Raw genomic sequence first — 27,769 nt, 5'->3', positions numbered from 1 at the left:
AGTCAAAAAACAGTATTTATACCTTTCAAAGCAACATGATACCCTGCGACAGACTGGCGACCTGTCCAGGGTGTCCCTTGCCTTTGACAGAGTCAGCTGAGAAAGAGTCCAGCCCCCCCGCGACCCTAGTGAGGATAAAGCGGTGTATAGAGAATGGATGGATGGACAATTACTTTCCAGATGTGGAAAATGGACTTCAAAAAAATTCTATATCTTGATAAGTTTGCTTTTTTTTTAATTCCAGGACTATGTTTTTAAGTTACACATAGGTGACTAAATATGTTGTGCCATTATACAATCACTGTGATCAGTTGTAATGCTCAATGCACACAAATAAATGTTAAACTGAGTCATAGTGTTGTTGAAATTGCACTTACTTTAATCTCTGGTGTTTTCTAATATAATTTTTCAAAGGAAAGTTCATTACATATAAAGATTTTTCTGATATACTTGTTCTCCTTTGCACTAAAACATCAGAAAAACTTAGACTTATTGTTACTTCTCGGTAATTATGCTATAAGTTTACTGGTCCGGCCCCTTTAAGATCAAATTAGGCCCCTGGACCAAAATGAGTGTGACACCGCTGAACTACAGTATGTTATTCAATGACGTAATCTCTTAAGCCTTTATTTTGAAAACGGAAGTGACTCTTGGCACCTGACATGCGCAGATCAGTAGGAAGAAAGGCAGCAGCGATAACCAGCGGCTTAAAACTGTAAACATTAGCAACCCGGCCGACTTGTCTCTCCGGCTGGGATGGAAATATAAGGTAAAACCCTTCTCTAGCATACCTGCTTCTTTGCTGCTTGACTGTCGCTGTTAATACTGTAAATACACACGGTTCAGTGTTAACTTAATTGACGTACAAACAGTTCAGAAGATCCAGTTTGTGGTCTCTGACTTAATGGTTAGACTGACTCTCAAACGGTCACAGAAACCTCCAACGTGTCGGCTAACTCATAAATATCTATAGTTATTGAGTTAATTCGCTGTGTCTAGTCACTGTAACGTTTATAATGTGCTAGAATCAACTGTAGATTCACCACAACATTGTTAGCTGTAGCACTTAGCCTTCACTGACATGCTCGGGAAATGGTCTAAGTTTACTAGTTAGCTACTGTTACTTCGTCGTTTTCTGAGTTCTCTACTAATGAAGTTAGACTCGGATGAACTAAATCCTTCTTTTTAGCTGATTTTTTTCTTTCGCAGCTAGATGTAAACCTCGCTGGGACCTAATTCTTACCACCCCGTTGAAAATTAGGATTCGTAGCTAGCTAGCTAACTGTGCATCTGAAATAGCTAACAAGTAGCAGTTAGCCGGTCTGAGCTAAGTTACAGTACTTGTCAGTCATGCGAGGAATGCGTTTAGAAATACAGAAATCACAGTACCACTGAGTATTAACGTTACATAAACTGAGAGGACACTGGAGATATTTCAACACAAAGCTCATGAACTCACTAAACCGCAGCAGTCACCGTTTTGGCAGCTGGATTCTGTGGCATCCTGATGTTCAGAATCTGTATTCAAATTTGAGTTTACTGTTGTTTCATCTGCAAATGAAGATGCTGTAAGAAGAGGCGGTTCTGCAAAGCACATTTCAGACAGCATTGCTGGCTTCATCAGTCTCTTCAATTGATGGCATTCATTCACATATAGGCCACTTTTACATGAATGTTCCTCACAGCTTCATTCAGACATACCAGTGACAATGACACAGAGAGCCATGGTATGCATGTGCTATTTGCCATTTATGTACAGTTAGAGAGTAAACAAAGAGATGTATAACACCTAATAATGCATCCCCAAACAAAAGACTAATTCCAAACTATTAGCAGCCTTTCAAACTGTCCACATAGCTGATAGCCTAGTTTATTTATCATTTTCTAAACACTAAAATGTCCATCTGTCTGCGATGATAATCTAACAATTACTTTAACAACTCTATAATACAAATATTTTGACAGCTGTAACGGAGCCGAGGACTCAGCCTGAGGACTGCCGCTGTGTACACATGATTTATCGCCGCTTCCAGACTCTGACTCTGTATCAGCTCATCAGTCTAATGTGAAGAAAGGTGCACAGTGTGTTGGCTGTTAGATCCAAATTAATGCTTTTTCCATATTACCAATAATTATGAGTAAATTATAAATATTAAGGAGCCTGTCCTAGCTGACTTAGGGCAAAGGCAGGGGATACCCTGGACAGGTCACTAGTCTATTACAGGGCTAAATGTAGAGACAAACAAGCTCATTCACATTCACACCTACGGACAATTTAGAATCACCGATTAACCTCAGCATCAGGGTTCTCGCCAGCGCATTTCAGCGTTACGTTGTCGGAGCGGCCTGTTACGCTGTCGTAACGACCGTTACGCTGTCGTAACGACCTGTTACGCTATCAGTTTAAAATATTGTTATGAGAGTGTGTGGCTCCGTCATGAGAGAGGGAGAGAGAGCAGCGTGTGAGAGAGGAGGAGAGCGAGATGTCCGAGCGACCCTGAATGCAGCGCGAGCGAGAGAGACAGCAGTTCTGTAGAGGAGGAGAGAAGGTGTGTAGTTGCTGGGTTGGCGGTACTGTGCGGTTCAGCCACTGTTGATAGACAATAAAGGCTGCAGTGTTCTTCGATGCGGCTGGGCTCCTGTGTATTTGCCTCTACGGCTGCTGATGAGTGAAGGGGGTTAACCCAGGGCTTCCTAACCACGGTCGGGGGCCTACCAGGAAGGGTTAACACTGTGATTAGGGCCACTGCGCTGTTATTATGACAGATAACGCCATGTGCGTTTGTTTTTATCGACTGGGTGCCTATCTAGGTTAATTTATGTCTCCCCACCTCAGCCGTACTTTCCTGTCGATTGACCCGTTCCCGTCTATTGCGCACGCGCGTGCGGGAGGACCTGCCGTTTCGCTGAAAAAAATTCTGGTGAGAACCCTGAGCATGTTTTTGGACTGCCTTGCGACAGACTGGCGACCTGTCCAGGGTGTCCCCTGCCTTTGCCCGAGTCAGCTGGGATAGACTCCAGCACCCCCCATGACCCTAGTGAGGATAAAGCGGTGTATAGAGGATGGATGGATGTTTTTGGACTGTGGGAGGAAGCCAGAGAAAACCCACATATGCACAGGGAGAACATGCAAACTCCATGCACTTTATAGACTTGCTTTTATGTGAAGTTTACTTTTAGCTTTATTTAGTTTCAGTGTTTTATTCTGCATTATGTCCTGTTTATTTTAGATGTTCTCTATTTTTTTTTTTTAAATTTTACATGCCTGGTTCTTTGGTGTGATGTCATCTCTATTTTTTTTAATTCTCTAATTTTTTGACTTAATTTTAACCCTCAGTCTTGCCTAGTTCCTTTGTTTGATTTGCATTCTAATCCAGCCAATTATTCATTTAATTTCTTATAATTTTTACTATTTTAATTGACTGCTCTGACTTGTCTCCTCCGTTTGCATGTTTTAACTGTCAAATCACTTGGTGCATGCTGTTCTTATGGCTACTATTAAGTAATTATATTATTATTATGATGCTGAAATGCAAACCAGAGGTCTTCTAGCTGCAAAGCTACAGTATAACCACCGAGCCACTGTGCAGCCCAGTTTAATTACCTTATAGTACCGAATGTACTATATTTATGGAGCTTATAGTGTATATTGTTTTAGTCCATACTGTGTCTGAGAAGGGTGGACGTAACATTACACTCATTTTGACTGTGTTCTGTGAGAATGTGTTATGTTGATCAGAGAACATGTACTGCACAATTGTCTTTTAATTTAATGGAGGGCAAAACCTCTCTATAGCTAATTATAGCCTCAAATTGAGTCTGACCTGTTTTACACGGTGTCAACGAAGCATACATCAAAAAATTTACAACACCCTGTTCTTCTGGAGTGTGGTAATTTGGTTGCAGTAGATTGTGCAGGTTTGATCCCAGTGTTGTTGAGGAAAAATGGTCACAGATCAAATTTGGTTGGTAGCAGGAAAGATGTGTAGCCCAGACTAGAATAAACAAAGAAAAAGCTATTAGACTGGACTCATAGGAGGAAGTTTTTTTTACTTTTCCGTCAGGAAGCGGATATCGTGAAACTTGACACAAAGAATTAAAACTAAATTAAAAAGTCTCTGGTAAACACTGTTGCATTAAAATACAGTTTATCAACTTCTTGTATATCTGTGGTGAGGACAGATGGACAAAGAGAGTCTGATTTGTTTTGATGTCTTTTATAGGTTACCTTGAAGGTGTGGGACCAAACATTGTTCTTCAGTGCATGGACTCAAAGCCAATGCGCAGGTAGGTGTGGCAACAAAGTATGTGAGCCTTTTGCAGAATGGCAATGATCCATGGGATTCATTCCAGACACTTTGTAGTCTTTTAACTATACTAGCTGCATGTCGTACTACTTTATCTATCTGTTGGATGCTTTATTCTGTAACTCCATATTGAAGTTCTGAAGCACATTGAACAAAAAAATAGACTGGAAACACATCTACAAATGGGGGGTACTTGATGGATTAGAAGTGTTCAGTGTTTCAAGCTCCACCTTCGGTCTTTTGGGTCTTGATTTAGACCCTGATCCCTGTGGTGGAAACGCATTGAGCTCCTCCAAAGGTTCCTACTCCCAGGAGACAGTTCTTTCAGTGGAAAAGGCCGCTTAAAGACTCCCCAGAACTTGGTGTTATTCCTTTTATGTCACCATGTAAGCTTGTTTGAAAGACAGACAAATCCATGCTATACAGTTTCCACTTGATCAAAGCGAGACGTTGGGGGTTCTTGCCAGAATTTTCCCCCACCTCCCAACCCCCAGAGGGCCAGGTGGAACTGACCTTAGCTCTGCTGATGTGTTTGGGGTTTTAAATTTAAGCCCATGGTCAGTATCTGTTTGTCAGTGTTAATGTCCCGGTGCAGCTTTAGACGGAGCAATGATGTAGAGCAGGACTCTTCAGAAACACGCATGCTAAAAATACAGTCGAGAGAGGAACCACCAAATCCAGCTCCACGGATCAAATCTAAGAGCTGCACTGAATGGATTCTGTTGTGCATGTGTTTTATGTACTCTTAAGGAGATCCTTTGTAGCTTGTATATTTAGTCTGTGTGCTCTGAAATGCAAATATAGAATTCTCGCTTTGTTACGTAAAACAAACAGTAAAGCTAAGAGTGCATACCAAGTGGCTCTTGGAGGCAGAAGTTAACTGTAGGGCTGCTCGAGTCTGCATCAGTTTATAGAATTTCAAAATTGATGAGAATAGTCCAGAACCCCACAAAATTGCTTATACTCTTAGAAATTCAAGCAAAAGTAGAAAGGCCTTATATTTAAGCTTAAAATTTTGCTTAAAAATCATAACGGATTATTTTCCTTTCAATCAGCTAATCATTTTTCAAATTGTCAACCTTTATAATAAAAAAATCTAAAAGCTTTGGAATATTTTTGTCATTTCTCAAAGATTTTAGTATTGCAGGACTCACAGGAGACATAATGGGAAGGTCAGAATTAAAGCAGTGGTGCTAAGGTAACCAGACTTTATATTCACAGTATTATTCAATGTTCTGTAATGCTAATCATGCCTTTCATCAGATCCTCTCCGTCTGTTAAATACAGAATGTGTATGCTGTAGTTCAAATAGACAAGTGGCCCTTTTTATTTAATATCACAGCTGAGGTGGATTACAACCTGTCACACCTGAGTGTAGGTCTTTGATTACACATCATTGTATGCATTCAAATGGTTTCGTCACAGAATAGATTTGTATTCGCTATTTTAAAGAATATTTAGATTTATAAGATTTTCAAAAACCCAACCAAAAGAAGAAAGCGTTAGCAGTAAATATATTTATAACACTATGAGTCATAAAAAATACTTGTGAGAAGCGTGTAGCTATCGTTTATCGCTATCATAATGATAAATGCACGTGCTGACGTGGATGTGCTGAAATGTCACAGGTTTTTGGCTGATGCTGAGAACATGATCTGAAGTGAATCCTTGTCTCAGAACCAAACTGATCCGGTGCCCACAGATCTAAAAAGATAGAGGGGTAGCCTGAGTGAAACGACTGCTGTGGATAAGTTTACACTCTGCTGTACCTTCATCCAGTCATCCAACTATATTTGTTCCAGCTGACCACAGACTGTAGTTCACGTGTGAGCAACGGCAGTACTCCTGCTTCATACATCTATTAAACATGCACTTGTAGATCATTTTAATTGCCTCTTAAGAACAAAAAGAATCCCAGTACAAGTGTAAATTTGACTAGCAGGTAAGCTAAATGCCTTGCTTCACTGTGTAGTGTGTGACAGACGTTGTTCTGTTGTTGAGCAGAGTTCAGATTGATTTTTTTTTTCCACTTTAACAGCACGTGTTGCACCAAACGGTGATGACATGAGTTTCCAGAGCAGCCTCTCAGCATTCATGCACTTACTACATTTAATGTATACCCTAGTTTTAGTGTTGTGAAGACAGATGGTGATTTAAGACTTAACATTTGCAGAGTAATTTAATCAGAAAATATATTCTTCTTGTCACCAGAAACTATAAACTGGGCACAGGCTAAACTTCCTGATGCTCCTTAAACGCCTCACATTCAGGCTAGGTTAGCTAGTAGGCTATGCACAGGGATGCTTCTACTTCCCAGGCAGCAAGTCAGACAGGTGTGTAATCCAAAAAAGACTTTGAAAAGATTGCAATAAGATGTCCGAGGCATTTTCATCTATCTAGGCTGTTTTCTGTGAGTGAAGGATATTAAATGTCAAAATCACAGCTGATCACATTTATTTAATTGTGGGAAGCAAAGTCTGGATTAATATTCTTTTAGTTGTGTAGCTCTTATATTGACGTAACCATTTTGATTGGTTGTGATTGTTCCTGTCTGACACCTAAAACTATCATTCAGCTGTTCCAGAGGTCCAGATGTAAAGCGATCTGTAGCTCATCTTTTGTTAAAAAAACAAAAGGAGGAGGCTAGAAAACAGGAGAAACTCAGACACACCTGCTGATCAAAGTGCAGATAAAGGCAATGAGATACTGACAGAGCCAATGAAGAAGAACAAGTGCTACTTCCAACTCCAGTGACTCTAACAGTAGCTAGTAATGTCAACCAGAGGACCTTCAAAACATCCTAATGATCATCATCCACTTGCATGAATGCAACAGTGTGAAACTGTAACACAGCCTCTAAAAATAGTTGCATATACCATCATTTTGGTTCCCTGATTTGTAATTTCTTGCACAAATGTTCCCAAACTTGGACTAACAACAATACAAGGAGCATTTTTACCACTAGAAAATGAGTTGTAACAAATGCAGGGCGTCTATGTGGTAGAAAGATGACATTATTTTTGAAACAGGTTGTTTGTGCCTAGAGGAACAGAAACAAACCCTGTGGGTTAAAATCAACCAGACAGCAACCAAAGTCCTCTGCGATGTGTTCCTTACAAGGCTGTTCTGCAGACTGCTGCTGTATTATGGGCTTAACTCCGTCTTCTATGAAAACGAGGAAGTCCAGTCTGTAGTTGAGTCTATGCCGGAAGAGTTTACTTCTCAGTTCCAATTTGTACTTCCTGTTTTGTATTGTATGTCAAATGAAAACCAAGCATGTGTTTTACTCATTTCATTATTGCCTGTCTTTTTCACGTCAAGGACCACCAGCGCACGTCAAGACGCCACTGGAATGGACATCACCAGCCGCTGTACTCTGGGGGACCCCAACAAGCTCCCTGAAGGGGTCCCCCAGCCTGCACGCATGCCCTACGTCTCAGACAAACACCCACGGCAGACCCTGGAGGTGATCAACCTCCTACGAAAACACCGGGAGCTCTGTGACGTGGTGCTAGTGGTGGGCGCCAAGAAGATTTATGCTCATCGCGTGATCCTGTCTGCCTGTAGCCCCTATTTCAGGTATGAAGGGACGCTTTGGCTGTTTTACTCTCAGCAAAGTTGGGAGTACTTGGTGCCGGCTATAGCAAAACTGTATCTGTATTTCCTCTGTCTCTTCAGGGCGATGTTTACTGGAGAGCTGGCAGAGAGCAGACAGACTGAAGTGGTCATTCGCGACATCGATGAAAGGGCCATGGAGCTGCTCATTGACTTCGCCTACACCTCACAGGTAGGAGTAGTAGTGTTTCATTTGCATGGAAATGGATACTGAATTTAAGAATCAGGTTAATATTAGTTAAAAGAAGTAACATGATAGCTACCTGTGCTCCTACAGAACCCACTGAACACGACTACATTTTCTTTACATGTGGGTCTGCTTTAGTTGCAAATGGCTGCTTCCGTGTAAAGAAATCCTAACAAGGGAAGGAGCTTTGTGAAGTCTGGGACACAAGTCGGAAAGTTTTGATCTATTGTCTGCATTTATGAGCATGAACATTTGGCAGGATAATCCCACAAAAAAAATCCCTTAATTTTGACTTTGATATGAATTGTTTTTCAAAATTGAATAATGACAAAAAAGTAGCAGTCAGGAGAATAATTTTCCACAGACACCATATGTTCTTCAGAGTACAATAAGATCTGTGCTAAGAAATGCAAAGAGTCTAACTCAAAAACTGTCTGGAAACCGAGAAGGAGCCACAGGCTTTTAGTGCATCAAATTAGAGAGACTTCAACCAACAATTGCTGCTCAGACTCCAGTAGATGCTTAACATCAAAACTATAAACATGTCTCTGATGCTGACCTCCGCCCTCCTAGGTGACTGTGGAGGAAGGGAACGTGCAGACCCTTCTACCTGCAGCTTGTCTTCTCCAGCTGGCTGAGATCCAGGAGGCCTGCTGCGAGTTCCTCAAGAGGCAGCTGGATCCGTCCAACTGTCTGGGCATCAGGGCCTTCGCCGACACACACTCCTGCCGCGAGCTGCTCCGCATCGCAGACAAGTTCACCCAACACAATTTCCAAGAGGTAAGAAGATACGTGTAACTTTTTGCTGGCCTGTAGGACTCTTTAGCCACGTGTAGTATTGCATAAACATTCCGAAAAAGCTACAGGGAAATTCACTGAAGGTGCAATAAAGGATAATGCTCTGTAATTAGAGCGTGTTCAATTAATTATTTCCATGTAATTTTTCAAAGCCAAGCAAGCAGACTTATTAAGACTTAGATTTATTATTTTATTTGTCAGACTTTGAGTTATGCAGTTTTAAGAGAAGTGAGATGAACATCATCATCAGTGTCGGCTGGGTCATGATATAATTATCCAAATTTTTGTAACATTGTTGACATTGTTGCTGTTTTCAGGCCTAAAATCAACATGGCCGCCAATAACCAAACACCACATGGTATCACACCACACAGATCAGACACAATTAGTTATTTTCCATATAAATTTGATATATCTCCAACAAACGAGTATCTGTCATGATTATTTCAACTTAATAAAAAGAACACAATGAAAACATTTCTTGAAGAAGCTCATTTTATTATTGTTTAGCTAATTAGAAGATGGTCATTAATAAATTTGTACTTTTATTTAGTTGACATTTTAGTGATATTCAGTCATTTTTTTTATTAATAAGTGATTGTTTCGATAATAAATAGTTTTTTTTACTTCCAATAGAAATATCTGAAAGATATATCCCATGGACTTCAAACGTCTATCAACTATAGATTGACCCGGCTGATGAAGGCCCACAATGAGATCTTGGTATCACAAGAAGATAACACCGGTCCACCTTAACTCTTTACGCTTCAGTGCGTCGTAGGTGTACCGCCGGCGGTACACTTACTAATTTGCATAGGAATTTCAAGAATGCCCGACGGCTGCAAACGCGATTATATAAACACTATACGCCGATGGAAAGCTTAGATTCTCATGAATCCGCCGGTATAAACCACTTTCAGATGCGATTACCACAGCGGGTGAGAAAAACACATTTGTCCGACAAAAACAAATATTCATCCATCCGTTCTCTATGCACGGCTTCAACGCACACAGCGCGACTCACATTTCCGGGTTCATTATTACACACAGAAAAAAAGATTCCACAAAAAACGGCCATAATCCAACCTTTTACATCAGATGACACAAGCCAGTAAACTATTTTGTCCAAAACATGTCCTGAAGTCGGTATAAAATCCACGAATCGGTCGCTTTCAAGGAAATGCACCTCGCGATGTGCGTCCAATATTCCCTGTATTTTTCGTAATTTTTTTTATTTAAAAATAGAATATTAGCGATTTTTTTGTACTGAAAACGGCTGGAATTGACTGAAGCTTAAAGGGTTAAAGTTTTACAGTTTAGTTTGTAAATGTTAAATTAAATTAGTTTTCTTTTTAGTGTACTGAATGTATACATTTAAAAACTGCTGCATTTTTTATCTGCACCTGCCTTTACAGTAAGAATAATGATAATATTAATATGTTATTTACTTACAGTAGGAATGTGATGGTGCATACATCAATATCTGCCCTGGCAATCAGCCAAAATGAGATGGAAAATATCGGTAGATCAGAAATAGCCTGAAACTTAATATCATGCATCCTTAGTTATTTTCAATATAAGGACAGCACCACACTTAGATTAAAGTCTTCCTTCTATCTAGGGCTGGCCCGAATAGTGGTTTCTGGCCTCTGAATATTCGGGCCCTATTAAAGACGAATATCCGAATATTTGTTCCGCCCCGTATCGTCCGACGGGGGAGGGGCGGAGACGGTCCGAATATTCGGATCCGTTCGTCTGGTGTCCCGGAAATTTTGCCTTTGTTTTGTCTTCAGTTAAACTGAAGAATTCCCAAACAGCGGAGGTCTTCAGCATCTTGTGTTGTGTTTATGCAACGTAGTGAAGCGTGACGTCAGAGTCAGCAGCGTCAGAGTCTGGTGGTAAGAAACACGAATGGAGGAGCCGAGATGAGCCGAAGTGGAAGGGAAGAGACGAGCTCCGAATATTTTCGTCTGGGGGGACGAAGGAGTGATCACATAGACATATGTGTATATGTTTATGTGATCGAAGCAAATATTCGGATACCAAAATTAATATCCGGATACCGCCGTAGCAAACGAATATTCAGATATTCGGGTCCAGCCCTACTTCTGTCCTGTCATGCTGCTGTCAGAGCTGCTGCTTTCATATATTTAGTCTTTCTTGTGCTCCTGTGTGTGTCTGTAAAAACAAGTTCTGAAAACTCAAAAGAATTTTGTTACGGCAGTAAAACGAGCAATAACACGCGTCCTGCGTATCTACAGGCTGCTGCTCCTTATTGAAAGCATGCGAAACGAAGCATGCGTCTGTTTACATTCAGTTTCATTTAAGTAGAAAACCTCGTCTCACAGTTCAGCTTGTTTTCTGCATCTCTCTCCAGCAGTGTTTGTTTATCCTTCTTCCAAGCCTCGAGATGTGTGCACACAATAACTAATACAGGAGTTGGAGTGATTCTGAGCTTGGTGCAGGAGTTTAACGAAGCATCGTCAGCATGGAAAAAGACCAGACAGTCTGTTGACTCATGATTCTGAACTCCAGATGGAGACATGTGACTGCAGAGTTTAGTGGCAAGACGGCACAGAAGAGGGAAGCTGTCACTGCAGCACGTTCTGAAGTTTCATATCCCTGTAGCAGAATAAATATATGCAGTAAGACAGAGGACGTGCTTTCTATTCATGATGTTCTGAGGTGCAGCAGGTAGAAGAGTAACAGTGGATTTGTTTGAGTAATGATTGTATTTTATCTACGAGGAGTTTAGCAGCTAACTGTATGAACTGTAAATGATTTGTATTAGAGATGTCCACATCAGGTGTCCTTTGGCCTTGATCCCAATCTGAGTGGTTTAAAACTGAGTATCTGATGGTGAGTCCAGTCTGGTCCTTATATGTAACTAAATGTTACAAACGCAGGGTTTTCTGCAGGTTTCTAATGTGCTAATGGGGACATGGTGGGTTAGCATTTTTAGACTGTCTTTTTGAGCTTGTCACACTTTCTTTCTTTCTTTCTTTTCTCTGTGAAACTTGTAACAGGAGCCTCCACAATCTCAAGGTTGAACAAGGCTGTTCAAACACTTACGGTGCTGATTAACTCTGAACGACTTACAGTAAACAGATGAAAACACTCTTTAACTAGGCTACCAATGAGACGTTCAAACTCAAAGTTTGTTGGTTGAAGCATCACTCTTGAAATGCCCCCATCTTTGATCTTCCTTCCTTATAAAAACATTTGTCAAATGAATATAATTTGCCAAAAATGCTTCACAGGCTGTGCTAACTCACACACACAGACTGAACAGTAATGACAGCAGCCAGGTCAGGTTATTGCTGCTACGTTAGCTTAAACAAGATAATGTTGTGTGCTGCAGCTGTCACAATTTGCAAACCAGAACAGCAGCATTTCAGAATGTAATAAATTTGGATGAAATGTTGATAATAACAACTTAAACTCACACTGTAATACTAGCATATCCAGCCCCTATCCTATCTGGGATACTTTCACTTATTGCAGACCATAAAAAACAAGTTTACAAGCACTATCTGTTCTCATGACTTTATTTCTGAGCTGCGAAGTGGATGGTTAATACGAGTTAGACTGACCAAACCAAGTGGTTATGGGTCATCCTTCTTTTTCCTTGTGAAACTATTATATAACTACTGATAGCGCAGAAGTTTTCTTGTGGTTCACCACCAGTGGAGTCATTACTGCTTTTGAGGCCACAGGGTGGAGAACCACAGTTGTTTGTGGGTGTTTTTTGACCAAAGGCCAAAAGAGGCAAAAACACTGACCACACAAAGTGTTAGAAGCGGAAAAATGGTGAGCTTCATCAGTCTTTTCAAGCCATAGTTTTTGGTTTCACCATCCAAGACCACTAGCAGATTGATCTGTCAAAATGTACAATCTGATTTCTTAGCTCCATTTAAAGATCTTCTGTGAATTTTTTCCACTGGACCTTTGGGGGACTGTCTGCCGCACAGTGAATAATGACACAGTCCTGAGTAGAGCTTGTAAATGCCAAGAATGAAAACCATCAGGAAGTGATATGACTTCGAGATTTTTCACCGAGACACTTTGAGCAGCCGGTAAAAACGTTCTGCCTCTCAGTCAGTGTGATGGAGAAACAGACGAACTGTTAAGCTGAGTGGGCTGGCACATCGACTGACACACTGCCAGCCTTGTTGTCTTGTTTCTGACTCTTGTCTTTGCTGCCTCCGGTGACAAGTGAGAGGTTTGTGGCATGTGTGACACATTGTGACTGTGTGATAAACAAGCTGACAGAGTGACTGACAGAGAAACAGACACACAGAGTGACGGTTTCTGAACACTTCTTTTCCTCATTTGGTGTAAAGTGAAGATGTCTGCTATCATGTCATATTTAAAGGTGTGTCACATATATAGGATGTACTGAATATATACGCTACCTTTCAGAAGTTTGGGGTCACTCAGGCAATTTCATGTTTTTCATGGAAACTCACATTTTTATCCATGTGCTAACATAACTGCATAAGGGTTTTCTAATCATCAATGAGCCTTTCAGCACCATTAGCTAACACAATTTAGCATTAGCACACAGTAGTGATGGTTGCTGGAAATGTTCCTCTGTACCCCTATGGAGATATTCCAGTAAAAATTCCCAGCTAGAATAGTCATTTACCACATTAACAATGTCTAGACTGTACTTCTGATTAATTTATTGTTATCTTCATTGAAATAACTGCTTTTCTTTCAAAAATATAACCCCAAACTTTTGAACGGTAGCGTATATATTTGAAATACACAAAGTATTTACCTTGCTCTTTGCATAATTCTTTAGTTTTTTCTCTTTAGTGTCTATATTTCTTAAATTAACGCTTTAAGTAAATGAATCACAGGCATAGTTCATCCACACAGGTGCCTTCACTTACATTGTATCATTACAATTTGTTTTTACTGACTGACACCTTCTTCGTCTCCCAGTTTGATTTCTGACACCTGCCATGGTGTGACAGTAGACACCTTTATGTAGTTTATTTTAAGTTCATAATGTTTGGTAATGTTGCATTTTCAAGCACATCTTTGCTCAACGTAAACCCGAACAGAGGACTTGCAGACATTTGACTTCAGACAGCAGAAAAAGCTCCTGATAGTAATGATAGTTCTATTCCATAAATATCATCCATTACTAATATGATGAACCAAATCTGCCATACCATGTCAGAATGTCTGATGTTGTCAGCCAGGGGAAAAAAAACAGCACTGGTGTTTCCACGATGTTTGAAAGGATTTTATGAACTTGAAGATTTTTTTTTTTCTCAGCTTAAAATCGTCTTTTAATATGTGTGACAGCAGACAAAGCGCAGAAAACAAAACCTAATTACAAACAGCTTATGAGAACAGTAAGGCGACGAGGAGTTGTTGCAAGATCGATGTGAGGAAAATGGTCAAAACACTCCCTCCAGCACCGAACACTTAACTGGATATTGACATCTAGTATAGATAATTACAGCAGTAATTCACAAAAAGTAATTCTGTCCCCTTGAGTTTGTCCTTTTTCTAAATGCAGAATCAATGCAGTGATACTATGAGTTTACATTATAGTTGGTTGCATACTTAAAAATATTTGATCGAAACTTAAACTACACATGCAACACACACTGTAGCTTGAATACTCGTGTTCATATAAACACAGTGCAGACTTACTGGTCTGCAGCCACAGTCTAAAATAAATTCACCGACAGTTTTTCAGTCTTTATCTGAGGTCCTTCTCTTACCTCATCCAAAGGTACCTGCCAGCAGCTGATCTGAACAGTAAAACAGCTACATCTGGTGGATAGTTCATGTCATTACGTTCTTTGCAGGCAAAATCAAATGGCTGCTTCGGATCATTAACTTCCGTGACCTTTCTCACAGCCGACGGTTTGGCTTGTCGTCACAGGAAAGCCAGAGGAGGCATATTTTGTTGGCAAAGGCTCGGTTCCATTAAGAGTCCTGGTAATCCATTACAGTGAGCCAGAATCCTGGAACCAGCTCAACTCAGTAACTTTTAATGTCCTCAGCTACACTTGTGCTTTCCTGCTGCGACAACGCAAAATGTGCTGTAACAAACGTCTGCACCAGAAACGATGAAAACTATTAAGGATCCTACCACCGTTGATTGATTGATTGGGTACATTTGTGTGTTTTCTGAAAATGTATTATAAATCAACAGCTAATTGTGTCAAATCCAACCCTGAAATTATGAGAAATTTGAATTATGAGGGCTATAAAGACTACAGAAATATACATTAAGAAAAGTAGTATATTTGTTGTTGCAGAAATTTGTTTTCGTGCATTCTGAGAAACTTAAATTGCTTTCACAAGGAGCAAAAAAGCTTCTTTGATTACATCTGTGAGGATTCCCAGTCATCCAGGTCATGGTAATCGTAGGAGCCTCAGTTAAAAAAAATCATCATGTTTAGTCACAAGATTCTACGGTGATGAAGACCGGTTTGCTGATCCACGGGTGCCGTTCCGTCCTTTACTTTATCTTCTCTCAGGTAATGGAAAGTGAGGAGTTCATGCTGCTGCCTGCCAACCAGCTGATTGACATCATCTCCAGCGATGAGCTGAATGTGCGGAGCGAGGAGCAGGTTTTCAACGCTGTGATGGCCTGGGTGAAATATAGCATCCAAGAACGCAGACCTCAGCTACCACAGGTTTGTTGCAGAGAATGAAAAAAATGACAGACTGGAGCCGCTGCGCTGGTATTGGTGGCAATTTTTAATGAATTATGAATTAAATCTTAATTTCTGCTTTGGTGCAGCGCTCGATTTAAGGCCGAGGGGTCCTGTGGCCCAAATGACATTTTTTGGGCCACCGACATACGTTAATTTAGACATTTTTAGGAGCCAAAATCAACTTTTAGTGGCCAAAAAAAAATAGCATTTTAATTTGCATCCTTTGTGCGTTAAATGTCTAATAATTTGTGTGTGTCACATGTAGATGTTTAGTGCATTTTATGTGCCCTTGGAGAAGAAGAAAAAAATCCAGTTCCTCCTCCACGTCAACTTGTTAGCTGGAGCCGCCGAGCTATCACTGGTCGCTGGGCAAAGTGTGCCTTAAAACCCCCCACGGCTGTGAAAAGTCACCCACGAATGAGCAGCGCATTGTCTGGAGCTCCTAGCGGGCGACTGGGACGTTGACAGCCGGAACAGGTGCGGTTTGTCCTGGGCAGACGAGCGGCGAGGAGCGGCAAGTGTTAGCCGAGCAGCTAGCGTGGGATAGCTAGCCAGCCGGGGAGTCTGAGCAGTCTGTGACCGGGGAGAGCAGCCAGCAGACCCGCCGAATTAAAAATGACAGCTCCGGTGGCTTGGTGCTTTCCGTTCGCGGTGCTCAGGCTTAGTTGGTGCTGTCCTCCGGATGCCGCCATCACATTGTGGGCTGGCTCTGGATCCGACGGAGTCTTGCGGACTCCCGCGAGATGTTAGCGACATTAACATCAGCGACAATAAAGTGTTCAAATTTGAAATTAAATCGGCGGAAATCCGCGGATCTGCGGAAAATTGCCATCCCTGAAACTTGGATTTGGAGGTCAGTAGCCCAAATCAAAATATTTGGGCCTAGCTTGTTTTTTGTCATTGTTGGTCGCCAAAATCGGTTTTTAGTCGCAAATGGCGACCTGGCGACCGTCTAAATCAAGCGCTGAACACCAGGTGTTATGTTTCAATAAACTAACTGTTCACCTCTAAAATGATTCGGTAATCGTCTGCAGTTTTAATGGTGTTTAATGTACAAAAATGTGAGGAAGATTGAATAATTTTGCATGCAACTGTAGCACCTCTATGTTGATCATCACATTGCATTGTTCTGGTTTATTACCATTGTTGACACTTCTTTTAACTTGCTAATTAATAATCTAGATTACACTGTTTGTTCGCCTGCTAATGTTTCATTATTTCTGCCTATGAAATGTTGATTCACTTAGCATGCTTATGAACTTTCAGTGCATTTTGACTTGCGTTCTGCAGGTTTTGCAACATGTCCGCCTGCCGCTGCTCAGCCCCAAGTTCTTAGTCGGTACTGTGGGTTCAGATCCTCTCATCAAGAGTGACGAGGAGTGCAGGTGGGTGCTGTAGCTGCAAGGAAGCGATCATTCAGATATTGTTGGTGGGGTGCAAATCGGGATCTGAGAATTTTCCGGTGATGTTTTCTTGATGGATCCGTAAAGAATGGTTCAAAGTGGAGAAGATGCAGAGGCAATGTAACTGATTTAAGGTTAACATCACATTCTGTCCGTTTCAGAGACCTGGTTGATGAGGCTAAGAATTACCTGCTGCTGCCCCAGGAGAGGCCGCTGATGCAGGGACCCAGAACCCGACCGAGGAAGCCTATTCGATGTGGAGAGGTTCTTTTTGCAGGTCAGAAATCAAAACTGTCGTTTTCTTTAACATCAAATCATGTTTTTAGCTTTTCCAGAGGATAAATCCTAATCTGTAGCGTGTGTGTAAAAGAGTGTAAAATACTTATGAAAGCTGTGTCCTGCAACGTTTTGTCCTAATTTTACAATGTTTATTCTTCTTTGTATCTTCCCTGATGTCCTGTAGTCGGTGGTTGGTGCAGCGGAGATGCTATTTCCAGCGTGGAGCGCTACGATCCACAGACCAACGAGTGGAGGATGGTTGCGTCGATGAGTAAGCGGCGATGTGGAGTCGGTGTCAGCGTCCTGGATGACTTGCTGTACGCAGTGGGAGGTCACGACGGCTCGTCATATCTCAACTCTGTGGAGAGGTCCGCATCGATCGGCCATGTGCTGTCCAATGTTCTGTACTTGGACTGAATGAGTCACGCTCACATTCCTGAAACTGAAAATTGTGTTTTTTTTTCCTGTCCAGATATGATCCCAAGACCAACCAGTGGAGCAGTGACGTGGCCCCGACTAGCACATGTCGTACCAGTGTGGGTGTCGCTGTGCTTGGTGGATATCTGTATGCTGTGGGAGGACAGGATGGGGTTTCCTGCCTCAACATTGTAGAGAGGTATACTGTGTACAATGTAACCTGACCCTGTTTCTATTCCTTCATACTAAAACGACCAAACTGAGAAGTAGGTCTATATGATTACGGCCAAAAAGATGATCACCATGACTTTATTCACTGTGGAGATCACTCGTATTTATCGTCATTATTAATTTATTGAAACAGAGCACTGTCTTGATGACCTTACGTTTCTTCTAATGTACAAATCTTTGCATCAATATTACACCTACAATAAAGTTCTTTTTTTCATATTAGTGCATCTCCTAGAGGCAAAATGTGACTAAAATTGCACCCAAAACAGTTACACTGTACACAAACAGATGTTTCCTTTACGTCTGACATGCAGGTTACAGTAAAAGCTAGCTACACTGTAAAAAACAAGTTATTTTTATGATAAAATTCTGGCAGCTGTGGTTGCCAGAACGCTACTGTAAAACATTTTTTTTGTTTACGGTGAAGAAATGTCTTTATGCTGTTGATTTTTTTTTTATGGTGAAAAATGTACTTCATTCAATATTTTAATGTTAAGTCTTAACACGTAAAGAAATTTAACTTTTACATGAAAATTTACATGAAAACACCATATAAAATATCGTTTGTGTGATCCATTAAAAATATTACAGCATTTTAACATATCAGCACAACAGTTAGTATATTTAACTTTTAATAAGTGTATTTTTTAGCAAAGATTTCAGTTATAGTTGTCATAAATATTAAACCATATGTCCATTCATCAAATTGACAGGTCCAAACTGTATTTTTTGCATGAAATAGATGCAAAAATTGCCACATTACTTGTTATAAATATTACAGCATGTTTCCATCATCAGTAGAAACTGTGAAAATTTCCGTTCCTTTTGAGAAATAAATGCAAAAATTACAGTATTGATGTTAAACAGATGTCATTTTTTTCAAGAAAAATAAAAAAATACAGTTTTCTCCCGATTGACTTATTTGCGGTGATTCGGTGTTAAATAGACGGTCTCAAACAGTTTTAGTTTACTGATTTTTACTGTCATGGTTTGATAGTTTTTCACCATAAAAATTCTGAGCATTTTTTTTTTACAGTGTATGCAACACAGAGAAGCCTCTAGTCTCCATTCAGTTACTGCAGCAAAGCAATTTATACAGGTGTGGAAAAGACTGAAATAAGATGTTCTGTAGGCAGACTTTGTCAAGCTGAAACGAAGTGATTTTATCTATATGGACAGCTTCCTGTGTGCTGAGTTTTCCATGAGAGGAAATCATTTTAAACATCAATATAACAGAGGACCATGTTCCTTTAAATGTGAAGTGTCATGAAGAATATGTGATTATATGCACAGGCCTAACTGGCAGTACTTCAGTGCAGATTATTTCTGCTTTCATGATTAACGTGATTGAAAAGCAGACATAATGTGAGTATATTATCCTGCAGAATACTCTACATGATTCTGGGTAATAGCTGTATGTAATAGACTGCCAACCTGTCCGTGCTCCAGGTATGATCCTAAGGAGAACAAATGGACTCGTGTGGCCTCCATGAGCACCAGGCGACTCGGTGTAGCTGTGGCCGTGCTGGGAGGATTCCTGTACGCTGTCGGAGGGTCTGATGGGACGTCACCATTAAACACAGGTGTGGTACTGAGCAAACACAATGTTAAATAAGATGAAAGAGTCATTAGGCTGTTAGTATATAAGTTAATGTGTGCTGCAGTAGATGAGTAACAAGACTTAGAACCTGACAGTTGCTCACACTCATCTGGTTTTTGAGACATAATGCAGGGTGTTAATATTCGTTCCAAAAGGGATTGAAATTAGTTAGGAAAGTTTGAATAGTTCATCTGACTTGCAGTGCAGCAGAAGATCACTCTTAAAGGTCACTTTCCCAGCTGGCTGCCTACAACTTGGTTAATTTTCTTTGCTCCTCAGTGGAACGCTACAATCCTCAAGAAAACCGCTGGCACACTGTGTCGCCTATGGGAACCAGGAGAAAGCACCTGGGCTGTGCGGTCTACCAGGACATGATTTACTCTGTCGGAGGGAGAGACGACACCACGGAGCTGAGCAGCGCCGAGCGATACAACCCCAGGACCAACCAGTGGTCTCCTGTGGTGGCCATGACGTCCAGACGGAGCGGGGTGAGTGTGTGGGACTAAAGCTGCACTGCATTTAACCTGTTATATTTTATGATACGTGTCATTTTATGTTGAAAAAATGGATATTAAGGCATTGTAATGCTTCTCCTAAATGCTATAATCCATTATGTGAGGCAGAGCTGTAATTATGTGTGTCTGTAGGTGGGCTTGGCAGTGGTTAATGGTCAGCTGATGGCAGTAGGAGGCTTCGATGGGACGACGTATCTCAAAACTATAGAAGTCTACGACCCTGACGCCAACACATGGAGGTAAATGTCACTTTATAGCAGGATTACCTTGGACTGCATTACATACAATGCCGCAATAAATACAGTATAAAAGGATACTCTTCAGTACTTATATCTGCCTCAATGCCACAGTTTGCTATCAGATGTTGCTGGTTTTAAAGCTGCTTACAAAACCTCTATCCTTTGACATTTCCTCTGGTGAAGGAAAAAAACAAAAAACAGAAAATGAATCCCACAGAAGAGCAGCAGAGAAGGAATCTGTCTTCCAGGATTGACTGACACGCAACAGGTGTCTTGTGCATAAATTGTAAAGACAGTAAAATTACAGAAAGCATAACTGAAATGAGAAAATAAGTGATAGATTCTAATTAGATATAAACAGTAATTTCCAGGAGGATGCCGAACAATTTGCAGCCACATGAGCTCTTCTCTCCTGCGGTGCTTTATTAGTAAAACTAATAGTTTGGCATATTGGCTGCTTTTTTGTTGGCAGAGTTGCTGATGTTTATGTTGTTCATCTTCACTTTCTTTTGAGTTGTCGCACATCCAAAAGTGCCCAGACTTTTTTTGTCTGCAGCTACAATTACAGCCGCAGTCTGGTCTGTACGGACACCAGAGACCGGCTGCTATCTAATATTATGACAACAGCAGCATCTGGTCTATGCAGTGTTATTTTCACTGTCGATAATTAGTATGTAAACTTCACTATGTGCCTCAGCTTTTCTTCTGAGAGTAAGCCGTTCGATACGAAACTAATTAGAAATGTTCATTTTAGGTTTTTCTATTCTCACAGTGCAACTCAGTGTGATACGAAAAATGAGCTTTTTCTACTTGAGGCTTTGAATTTAAAATCAAAACTGAGCAGTGTTGAAATTTAGCTTAAATTTTACACCATTTACAGCATGTAGATACTTGCATTTTTTTGTATAGATATTAGGGATGTCCGATGCTGTATTTTGCCAAAAACCAATATGCCGCTATTGTCCAACTCTCAATTTCCGATTCCCATATCAGCTGATATCTGTGGGCTGTTTAACTAGTTTTAGGTAACATCACGTATCTCCTGTGGTGGAATGAACACATCATGCCTCATTTTATTGTGACGCTCCACTGGATGCATTCTGAAATGCAACAAGGCTTTCCAAATGTGAACCTTGTCTGTGCAAAATAAGAAAACTACTTCAACTTATGGGAAAAAAAAATGCCATATTTATGCTGTTTTTCTTTTTCTTTGTCTCAAACAGTTCACACTCTCTCTCCCTCTATGAATTATGAATTATTGTATCAGTTTTCATGATAGCCAAACGATTTTACATTTTTAGGCCAATATTGGGTTAATAGATATCTAATATTACCTAATGAATATCCAAACCTTAATAGATACCCAAAAATATGTAAACACCAGACTGGCAAAGTGTTTTACACTTAAATTTGCACAGTATGATTTTACAGATCTGCCACTGATGTCATTGTCGTACACTATGGGAGTAAATCTAAATTATTTTCTCTGTAAAACTACATGTTTATTGGGAAAATCTTTATTTAAGGTTTGCATCTCTGTTGCTTTCTTGCTGTCATAGAATAATATGTTTGGCATATTCTACATTATGTGATTTTTATTTTTATTTTATTTTTTTGTTTTAATCCAGATAAACAATCACAGTGGTGGAAAATAAGACTCGGAATGTCTTCTTGTTGTGGAACCAATGAGTTTTAAGCTTTTAATGGCTTTTTTAGGATTTGTTTAGCTGTGATCGTACTGAAAGAAATTGCACTTGAAGACCTAAAAGGGATTCTTAATGCAAATGTGTGGGGTGTCCGAAAACTTCCTCCACTGTGTTTCCTCACTTGTTTTGTGCTAAATTTAGAAGTTAACAGCTTTTAAATGATTAATTAATACATCAGGCCCTTATGTGAACATCATTTTGCCTTCATAAGCACAGACTTGCTAAACTGTAATTAGCAGTTAAAATCCACTTTCTCAGCGTTTTGGTTTCTCCCACTCGCTGCCACGTCCTTGAACTGTGCACACTTTGAAATCTGTTTTCCTTTCGCACCTTCCAGCCCTCATCCTCTGACCTGTCCCCTTCCCTCTAGGTTGTACGGAGGAATGAACTACCGGCGGCTCGGTGGAGGGGTGGGCGTCATCAAAATGACTCACTGTGAATCCCACATATGGTAACGCCGCCCTCCCCCGCCTCCCTCCGCTCACACGCCTTCACTTCTCATCACGTCGCCGTGGATGCTTCTTTTTGCCGACTCTCGTGCCTGCAGTAGAGACGCTGTGAGAGAACCGGTGAGGAGGGCGGAGTCGGGGTTCGGGAGGCGAGACGGAAAAGAGGGACAAACTTTTGAACTCTACTTCATCTCCAACCCCCCCCCCCCCCTCCCCCCCCCCCCTCACTGCAAGGTCATTAACTTTAAAAACACCCTGGCTGTGATGGCGGTCACCATGAAGTGCACTGAGAGCAGAAGTCTACCAAGTCTACCATTAACGCTTCCACTTTGGAGAGGACCGTCCTCCTGCTGTGACCTCTACCGCGTTTTCACCCTCCAAACATGGCGGTCTGGACTTAGACCTCCATGTGCGACGGGAGCTCACTTTGACCGAAGCTGCTGCTGGGGGGGAAATTTAAAAGCATCGGGTCACTGAAGGAGGCCTGGGAAAGCCTTAATTTGGCTTCAACCCCCAAATTCTGGCCACTGACCTCCAGTGACTTTGAAGGAAGCAGCCAGCAGACCAGCAAACCTTCTCTTCATTGTGTGGGACTGATTATTTCCTGGAGACGTTGCATACTGACTGTCAGAGGTAAATCCACACTCTCTCATTCTGTTTGCTTTTAGCTTTGAATCATTCTGTACATCTCAAGTAGCATTAAACAGTAAATAAAGCTGACTATCCAGAGGGGAAAACACTGAGGTGTCTCATTAAAAATGGCCTCCAGAGAAGTGCAGGAGAAGGATGTGTTACTGGGCACTGAGTGGGACTGTAGCCGTTTGTTGCTCAGAGAGTTTAAACATCGAGACAGTGTAATTATAGGAATTAACTTCATCCTGCAGAGGGGGGTTGACTGAAAAAGTTTTTCAGAGCTGACTGCGATTAGCAGTAATCAAGGAGACGGATAACGAATGTTTGGAACGATATTTGGAGCAAAAATTAAAATCTTCGTGTCAAAATGGCAGACTTAGACAGAAAACTTAGTAAAAATGCTTCATCTATGTTTTGTGTACTGTATGTTTAAGTAAGCTAAATTTTTCTACATTTATCCTTCACCATTAGAGCAACAGCAGCTGCATCAGAGCCAAAGTAATGCAATTTAAAATGTATTTATTGACTATGAATCTGTTTAAAAAACTAAAATGATACCAGTAATTGGAACAGTCAGTTGACCCCTAATTCTAATCAGAAGTGTCACTGTTTTTTTTTTGTTGTTGTTTTTTTTTAACTGGCTTCAGGTCTAAATGTGCTTCAAACAACAATAATCTGTGAATGTCAACAGTCATAATGCATTTAAGAGTAACCTGGCCAGCTTTAACTGGCAAATAACACGTTTCTAAGAGCTTCAAAGGTTAATTCTTGCAGTTTTCTGTTTTTGTTATTGTGAACAGTTCTAACAAAAAAGACCAAAACCGACAAATGTTACTCGAAAATGAGAAAGTGGTGCGTTTGGTGTTTTGTTTGACTGTTTTCAGCAGCACATTAGCACACATTTGGGCCTCTGGTGAGTAATTCAGGGCAGCATGAAAGTGGACGTGGCTCTGAGTCAGAATGAAAAGAGGAACGCAGTGTAACGGCACGGGTCACTGATGTGTTTTTAGACAATAATGGGACGGAGAAACAAGAGATTTCAGGATTTGAATAAACACTCAAATCAATTTAATGTTTGTTTTGGTCTTTTCTGTGGAATTTGTTGGCATCAGAGTTCCCCTTTCAAGCTAATTTTCCTCATTTCAAAGTAGTCGCATCACAAACTCGCTGGTTTAAAACTAAATTCCATTAAAAGTGGGGAAATTGTCAGTCGTAATATTACTTCCTAACACTGAAACCAGCAATCTGGTGTGGACACGGCTGATTTTTAGTGTCTGTCTCACTGTAATAAAGGTAGAAGTGCCTGAAGAGAAGTGCTGAAGTTCGGCGTAAAATTAAAAACATCCCGCACTTACTCTGGTGCCATTTTTCAGCCTTCTGTTGGATCCTCTGGGTGGCAGATTTACCACGATGTAGGCGACACCACAGCTCACGTACGGACCGCATTCTGTACCCAAAACCGCTACTTTTTTACAGCACTGATCACAAAAATCCGACATGTCACTGAACTGGATTCCTGTTGGTTTAAAATCTGTGCTGAAAATTGTCAGTTTCTTATTACAGATGTAGTTAAAAAGGATGGATCACATGAATATAACTCAGTGCATTAATGAAGTAACGGTTAGTAGTCAGTATTTGTTGACACAGCTCCATTCTGCTCTGCTTTCTCCTTGTGTTGGCTCAGTGTAACGGCGTGTTTAAGGCGAATGAACGGTCCCTGGTTGTACAGCTGATCTCAATGTGAAACACAGTTTGAGTAGACGTTAGGATGAATCTTCTCAGAATTTCTTGCACTGTGATTGGAAATGTATTTTAGATTTTTTTCCTTTTTTTTTGTTGTTTTTGTTTCTTAATTATATTTTATATGGGTGTTTCCAGATATACTGGGGGGGATCAAAACATTTCAGACGTGGATTTCACAGCAACACTACATGTTCACACTCGCTTTTACACACAGTTGATCACAGCCCTGCACTTTAAACTGTGTGCGCGACAAACGAGAAGGCACAGGGGGAGATGTTCTGCTTTAGTTTAGCCACGCGTTGGAGAGCGAGCAGCCTGAATGTCGGCGTTGATGTTCAATAATGTGGCTAACTTTCAGATTCGGTTGGGTTTAGTCTCCTGTGCTAGTCGGGGGGAGGGAGGGAGGGAGGGGAGGTTACTGATGGTGTATTACGGTATGCAGATCGTCACGTTTAAAGATGAATGTTTGTGCTTTGGGATGCTGACTTGACCTGATGAATCTGAACATTTCATGCAACTTTTAAAGGAAATCGTCCAAAAAAAAGGCCCTGCAGCTTATGTTACAAACTGTACCGGTTCTGTCTCAGTTAATGAACAAAAACGGTTTGCCTGCTTTTGTTTTTAAAAAAGTCTCTTAAGCATATGTTTTCTTTTTTTTTTAATTTCACTGCCACAGAAGGAAACCCCACTCAGTGGAAGAGCCCATGTATGTTGTTACTTTGGTCTTTAGGCCGCCTGATTACAGTCTAGGACAGGAGTGTCAAACTCATTTTAGTTCAGGTTCCACATTCAGCCCAATTTGATCTGAAGTGACCAGTAAAATGACAGCATCATAACCTATAAAAAAGCACAACTCCAAATGTTTGTTTTAGTGCAAAAAAAGTACATTTTGAAAATGTTCGTATTAAGGAATTATCTTTTACAAAACATTATGAAGAACCTGAAATTTCTGAAGAAATATAAGTTCAATTTCAGCAAACATTCAGCCTCAGTTCATCATTTACACGTTAAAACCTACAGATCACAGAGTGTCCACAAAGGAACACAACGTTTAGTTACAGCTATCTGGAACTGAACGATGTAATATTTCACTTCATGATCAAAACAACACAAGTCAGACAAAAACAGACACAAAACAACAAAAAATGAACAAAATACTGTATAAATTAGATTCAAAACGGAGACAAAAGATTACACATTACAGTGACAACAAATGGACAAACGAATAAACGACAAAAAAATTACATAAATGACACGAGCAAAAATAACAAAGCGAGAAACAAAATGACAAAAAATAAGACAAAAAACAGAAGTGAGAGAAAAAGGAAACACAAAGCGACAAGACAGTGGACAGAAGTCAGGCAAAAAACAACAAAAACATGACAAAATATTACAAAAATGAGACACAAAATGACAAAAGAACAATAAGCAATCTAGTATTTTACTTTTTAAATTATTTTAAATTTATAGTTTTACAAATTTACAAGTTGCAGTTAATGTCTTCTCTGTAATTTTTACACTTTGAGGGCCGGATTGGACCCTCTGGGGGGTCAGTTTTGGCCCACGGGCCGCATGTTTGACACCCCTAGTCTAGGATGTTGATCTCAGGCTTGTAGTCCACCTTCTTTCCAGCTGTAGTCGCACAGTTTTCATGTTATGCAATAAGTTTTAAAGACTTTTTTTAAATTAAGTCTTTATTCCCTTCCTTATTGATGATGTAAAGGCTTTAAACGTATGGGAGGCGATCAAAATTATTATTTGAACTGTTTGAAATTATTCAAAAGTAGACATAAACATAAAGGAATTTCATTCTTTAACAGGATTGTTTTCATTGCAAATCTGTTGAATGTCTCCTCGATCAGTCGGTTAGTTGTTTGGTCTGTAGTTGGTCAGAAAAAGCTGAAAAATGTGATCAGTGGTTCCCAAATCATCCCAAATGTTGTCAACAACACTACATATTCAGTTTATTGTCACAGAGGAGGACAGAAACCAGAAATTGTTCAAATTTAAGAAGCTGCAATCAGAAATTTGACTTTTGTCATTTAAAATATTCTACCATTGGTTTACTGTCCCGGAGGAATAAAGAAACCAGCAAATATTCAAATTTAAGAAGCTGGAATCCAATAATTTTGACTTTATTTTGTCTTTAAAGGTTACTCCAACAATTTAATCGATGTGTTGGATTAACTGATTAATCACTGCATCTCTGTTCCTCTCATTTTCTGACAGCTGACGTAGCATTAGCCATACTGTTACAGACCAAAGCGGTAGAACTACATTTGCCTTCCAAACTGAGTGGAGTTTCTCTTTAATCATGCAAGTTACTAATGATGCATTGTGATTGTAAGCCAGCCTTCAGTCAGCAGCCTCCCTTCAGATGTCTGGTTCTGAGTAGCAGCCTGTCTGTTCAAACATGGCTGTACTCGCAGGTGTTTGTTTTCATGTATCAGAGCATCTCTCAGCTGCTCTGGACTCACCATGTTACACTATGACAAGGATTAAAGTTTTTCCCTGGGAAACAAAACATGTCAGAGTTTGTTGTTGTTGTTTTTGGTGCAATCGTGTGAAAGGTTTTCTCAGAAATGAAAGTTTATTTGATGTATAACTAAACTGCATACTCTGTAAAAAGTCAGACACATTTCCTGTGGGTGCTGGACTCCTCCAGGCTGTCCCTGGTCTCCGATCCTCTATGTGATTTTCGTGTACAGGATCTGAAGGTGCAGCCGGGGTGAGGAGGGCGCCCGGTTTGGAGACCTCAGGATCACATCTCTGCTTTTTGCAGATGATGTGGTTCTGTTGGCTTCACCAGACCGTGACCTTCAGCAGCACTGGAGCGGTTTGCAGCTGAGTGTGAAGCGGCGGGGATGCGGATCAGCACCTCCAAGTCCGAGGCCATGGTTCTCTGCCGGAAACCGGTGGATTGCTCCCTCCAGGTTAGGGGCGAGTTGCTTCCCCAAG

General features: G+C 40.6%; 1 protein-coding gene across 1 annotated transcript; it reads left to right on the top strand.

Annotated features, from left to right (window-relative positions):
• The first annotated feature begins 649 nt into the window (after positions 1-649).
• On the top strand, positions 650-27,337 carry klhl20 (kelch-like family member 20). The gene is made up of 14 exons (XM_022214166.2): positions 650-769; positions 4,224-4,287; positions 7,629-7,886; positions 7,986-8,094; positions 8,683-8,889; positions 15,417-15,575; positions 16,887-16,981; positions 17,161-17,276; positions 17,463-17,646; positions 17,751-17,894; positions 19,376-19,509; positions 19,806-20,014; positions 20,174-20,280; positions 22,357-27,337. The coding sequence occupies exons 2-14, from the start codon at positions 4,265-4,267 to the stop codon at positions 22,439-22,441; spliced, it is 1,830 nt and encodes a 609-aa protein (XP_022069858.1). The 5' UTR covers positions 650-769; positions 4,224-4,264; the 3' UTR covers positions 22,442-27,337.
• Positions 27,338-27,769: the final 432 nt, after the last annotated feature.

The sequence above is a fragment of the Acanthochromis polyacanthus genome, chromosome 9 (assembly GCF_021347895.1).
Source record: "Acanthochromis polyacanthus isolate Apoly-LR-REF ecotype Palm Island chromosome 9, KAUST_Apoly_ChrSc, whole genome shotgun sequence".
Lineage (NCBI taxonomy): Eukaryota > Metazoa > Chordata > Actinopteri > Pomacentridae > Acanthochromis > Acanthochromis polyacanthus.
Note: the sequence above shows the minus strand (reverse complement) of the source record. Positions and strands in the feature narration are given on the sequence as shown.